The 5,511-nt window shown below is 40.0% G+C and overlaps 1 protein-coding gene across 1 annotated transcript; it reads right to left on the bottom strand.

The window, feature by feature from the left end:
* Window positions 1-1,994: 1,994 nt before the first annotated feature.
* Window positions 1,995-5,069, bottom strand: LOC127854661 (uncharacterized). The gene has a single exon (XM_052389722.1). It carries the CDS (start codon window positions 5,067-5,069, stop codon window positions 2,004-2,006), a length of 3,066 nt encoding a protein of 1,021 aa, XP_052245682.1. The 3' UTR covers window positions 1,995-2,003.
* Between the last annotated feature and the right edge of the window lie 442 nt (window positions 5,070-5,511).

Genomic DNA, 5,511 nt, shown 5'->3' on the forward strand with positions numbered 1-5,511 from the left:
ACTTCCAGACCATGTGGCATTTATGCTGGTGAATACACCTGGAATATGAATAAATAAAATAAAAAGTATGAAATTAAATTCTAGACGTTCCGGTGTACTAAATCATTCAAATAGAATGATACATCTTATTATTAAAATGTAGCAAGACAAAAAATTCTGTGTATTGAGACTTCCCTGTCTTGTGCCTCTATAACACAATGGATCAGACTATATTCAAACCATGAAGCAGACTTAATGTATCTTTATTTGGAATCTAGTCCAGGACCGATATTCGATTTTTGTACCGAACCTCAAACAAATTGCAACAGAAAATGTTTTTAGTGATTTGGACTCTTGAATATGCTATCTATTACGTATAAAAAATCGCCATTGATAGGTCAAGAGCAAAAAGTAGTTTTTCGCCTCTAAAATATGACATTTTTAGAGTTTTATTTTAGAAATAACAATGAATATTATGAACACGGTTCTTTACATATTTGTAGATGTTGTATGTTCCTCGCGATGCAAACTTGTGACACTGCATTTGCATGTTTAGGGTAATACATATGTAATAAACATAAATGAATTTAGTGATATGACCTTGACCTTGAGAATTTGACCTTGGGCAAACCCGCGGACTGTTAACCAAATATAGTACATTGTTCACTTTATACATCGGTATCAGATACGTCCAGTTCATTTTGCAAACTATTCGAGCAACTCGATCCTTTGCATTCTTTACACGCTATGGAGCACTCAAGTCCATGTTTTCTGCACGAACACCGCTTACTGTCACAGTTCGTTTTGCACTTGCATCTGATGATTGCCATGAGTTCTGATGGTGCGGGCGGCATGTCTGTTCTGACTGGAACAAAGAGCCCATTATCCAGCTTCCATCCCCAGCAACATGGATCTTGTTTTGACTCTCCTATCCAATCTCCTATTTGAAGACGGGCGCGAAGACAGTGAAACTTTGCAGAAGCAGATGTAGGTGGTAAGGTATGGATTTCCACAGTTTTGCGGTTGTTGATGGCCTTTTCCGTGAAAAGTCGTAGGCGTAGGCTGTTTAAATTATCAACGCTTGACCCGCCATATAGTGCTACTATAATTCTCTCACCTACGCACGTCACCTGTTCTTGATGAATGCATTCCTGGAAGTGGCTAATGTCAATCTGTAACACTTCACATGATCTCACTTTTTTCAACGCGGCCCCTTTGCCAATTCCAAAAATTCGCGAAGTTGTATCACACCCTGTTAAGGCATGCACAGCTGGAAGTAAATTACAGATGCGTTTACCCAGAACAGTTTTGGTTTTTCTTACACTCCAAACCTTAACTTTTCGTGTTAGACCAACGTGTCTGTCAGACCGGAAGACTATGTCATTGTCCTCTAGCACTGCATGGTAGCACAGGAGCACCAATAAGTCTGTGTCTTCACCAATCAGTGTCGCTTTCTTTCTGGTAGCCCATTCGACAGCTGTTTTGACAATAGTAACATCTGCATCAGCTGCAGCATGTACTACCTCACATCCAATGGTTTGAAGACTGGCACCAAGAAGATTGATGAAGTTCTGTTTGTTAACAGAGTTGGCTAAAAAATGGTCCTTCTTTGATCGGAAAGAAGTGTCTTCCGTAAACAGAATAGTCGTCCCCATAATACCTTTACTCCGACGTTGATGCGTGAAGTCCTTTGTAGACGGTCCGTCCATGTAGCCGTCGAAAACAATTGATGGGAAGCCATACCGCTTGCGTACATAATCCACATATAGTTGGCAGATACCCTTGAATGTATAGCCTCTAGGCCACGGTATTTTATGAAGAAGGGATCCTCAATCAAGTATGTATACCATATTCTCCGATTCAGGATTAGCAGCACAGTCACCCAAGCACCATATAGCGTCTGCAAGTGTGGCCTTTTGGGCTTCTCTCATGCATCCAGTGTTGTCAAATAATGATGCCGGAACTGGGCACAATTCATGATTGAAGACATTACCCATATCGTCTGCTTGACTCGTTGCCGCTACTTACAGACGTTGGAATAGAAGTTGTGGGCTTACATGTACAATTTGGTTTCCAGCTTGCAACACAGAATGCGTTTTTAATGTCACCACTTGTCGACCTTTCTTAAACGAAACATCCATCACATTCTGACCTCTGAGTTCATTAATTATGGCGCTACCAATTTCATGCGCTTGATGGGCATTCACATCATCTGTTGACGTAACCCCAGTTTCAATGTTTCTTAAGGAATTCACTGCTGCAAATGGCTTTCGTTCATCCAAGAATGTCAAAATTGTATTCCGATCTTTCGTGTCGCGTTCTTGTCTAGTTTTGGAACACTCTTTATGTTGCTCACTTGTTATATATTCCGTATCAGTTAACGCTTGCATCGACGAGTTTACTGCTGCACATACGGGCATTGAAAGTAACCACTGAGCTCTTTGAATTTCCGTCATTCCCTTTCCTCTTGTCATACCACCAGTAGATTTTAGAGTCCTCATCAGAGTCTGCTCGATTGTCAAATCAGTAGCCAACCCAGCCCAGTAGCGATCACTCCGTCGTATCACATGGAAACCATTCATGAACTTTTCATAAATTACTGGGTGCGTTTCCTGTAGCTCATTCATTTGTTGAAGGTAGAGGTATGCTGACTTAACATACAAATTATGCCCTGATGCGGCCAGATAAGGAAGCATACGTTCAACTGACTGAAGGTGCAAGTCCCAATTACCCGTTCTCTCTGCTTTAATGAATTGCCTGAGTATTTCAATCATCTTAATGTATTGGATCCACAAAGCTGATGTCGGGTATGATTTTAGTTCCAGTATTTTCGAGTCTAGCTTCATTTTGACATTTTGAAAAACTTCGTTTTCTTTCAGACTAGCAGGTGCTATTTCTTTGTTGATTGACTTGTCGTACAGAACTGATATTGTCTCGAGTTCCTTGAGGTCACTTTGAGTGTCTATGGCCTCTGAGCGATATCCAGGTAGGTCTTCTTGTGCTACATCAACTGACTCGGAAACTTTTTCTACAGATGTCTGATTGTTCTCTATCGGTAATGGTATCCCATATATGTCCGAGGTAAGCATCATAACGAGCGCCGAATAAACCAACAGATGCCCACGCACAGCCCTCGAAACCGCCTTTCCGCTCATCATATGTTCTACCGCGTTTGATGCGTAAACAGTTTCTAATGCATCTTGTAATCCGGTTGCTTGCATAAGATGGCCTACACTTCCGAGAAAACTCATTTGAAGGTGAAACCCTCCTAGTATGAGCACAACATCTTTTAATGGACTGTCCTTATTCTCGCTTTGTAAAATGGATGTTGCTTTCCAATAAAGAGGTTGATCGAATGTGACAACCGGCGTAGTTCGGTATTTTTTAGCCTCTGCAGACACGAAATATAATGTTGAGTAAATACAGGACAAATCACTTGGGTTTAGGTCGATCATAGGTAGGAACTTGATAGAAGATCTGCCGGGGAAATACCCTTCTTCTACGGCTTGCATAAATCCTGACCATCCAGGGGTTATGGACTTGAGTGGCCGGACAACTTCTAACAAGATATCCTGGCAGTCTGTTGGGTCCTCTACATTTCTGACTTTTAAACTTTTCAGAAGTAAACTTGGGAGTTCTAATGGAGCCTTGTAAATCTTTATATTGATCGCGCCCGAAGAAACAAGGTCTTCATTAGAAACATGAATGCGTGGTATAGGCATTTCTTCTTTGACACCAGGGGTAACGGCGGCAATGATCCCCATACCATGAAATGTGTCATGTCCATCCAACGTTCTAACATTGTGATCAACGTTGTCGGCAGCAAACTGAATGAAATTTGATGGCATCACTCCTGAAATCTGAGTTCCATTTTGAACAGCGGCACTTGACTCAAATTTCATGACTTCTTTATACGAGGTACAGAAACCCAATTTGTTCAAAACATCAATTAAAAAACGCGACGAATACTGATTGTGCAATTGCACGGCAAGACCAAGTTGCAATGGAGGAAGTGTCATTCGCGGTCTGACAGATTGCACAATAGCTTGTCCTATAGAAGCAACCTTGACGGGGTTTGTCTTCTTTGGTAAGAGGGTCTGCAGAAATGTCCTTAGTGAGTCTGGTAAGTACTCAAGGTTTTTTTCAAGATCAGAAATGTCTTGTGGTGGAGGGTAAAATGCCTTCGACACGCGTATATCTTTAATATCACTTTGGATTAGTTTCGCCGCTGTTTGAATAATTGATATTTTCTTTTGCGATGGATCCAAGTCTTTGTCTTGCTTGTAAAATTCATTTAATATAGTGGAGACTGTTTTTTTAAAAGTAACAATATTAGGAATTCCATTTATCTCTGTGATAACTATCTGATCATTAAATTGTTCCATTAATTTCTTTTTCATATACACCGCACTGTATGCATGGTCTGGATATAAATCGTCCATCTGTTTCACAAGGTCATTAATACTTGTTTGCTCATCGTCGTTTTCTTCTAATCTTTGTGTTACAGTCAGAAATGCTTCACTCTGTCTTTGATTCTCTGGACGCCCTTTTGGAGACTTAATGGGAATTTCAGATTCAGTTTGTTTGCTGATGGGTTTCTGTCGTCCAGTTCGAAAGTTAACACTGCACGTTTGATGATATAGTGCATCTGCAGCTGGTAAATCGTGTGCATACCCCAATCGTGCCAGCACCTGATTTCCCCATTCATCATCTCTGTTTAATGACTGTTGTCGTATTTTATTTTGGAAATCAAACGTTCGAACTGGAAATACATCAAATCCCCGTTTGTTTCCACTAGTTTTCCCGACTTGTCCGCAAAATAAACAATGTTTTTCAAAGTCAAATCCACCGCCCGATCGCAAACGTCTATACTCTTCTGACAAATTCTGATCATGGTTTTTGGAACGCCTTAGTTCTTTTTGTCTGCAAAAGTCTCGCCGACACACTGTATGTACGGTTTGTCCAGGTATAACAGTGAAGGTGAGATCTAGTGTATGTGCTAAAGCGTTGATAGCATCACATCCTTTCTGGCGTAGAACAACTGTGGGCTGTCCATCTTCTATAATGGCGTCGCAGAATATGCAACTCATTTTTGGACCCTGAAATAGACATAAAAATCGTTAACTGTGCAAAGTATCCCACAGATAACAAGATATAAGAACGAATGAGATTTTGGATCTTTCATGATGACGCTTTAAATGAAAATACCCAAGCTTTCTTTGCATACACTTCGTCAAAATGTTTTAATGTATTGCATTTATAATAAACTGCACTGACATGTCATTGAAATGTAATGTGTGGATGATTGGCACGTATAAATGATGATTGATTTAAAAAAAATATATGACCCGAATAGGCTTCCGTAGTTTTATTTTTTTTTGAAAATAATGCCCTGTACGTTTTATTTTTCAACAAGTACATAATATTGGTATCTCATCCAATGCATGCTTGTAAATTATCACCATAATACAACAAAACTGACACAAATAAATACATTAATCTTGTTTCAATGATAAAAAAAAACAAGCCTCG

Source organism: Dreissena polymorpha, chromosome 13, assembly GCF_020536995.1.
Source record: "Dreissena polymorpha isolate Duluth1 chromosome 13, UMN_Dpol_1.0, whole genome shotgun sequence".
Taxonomy (NCBI): Eukaryota; Metazoa; Mollusca; class Bivalvia; order Myida; family Dreissenidae; genus Dreissena; species Dreissena polymorpha.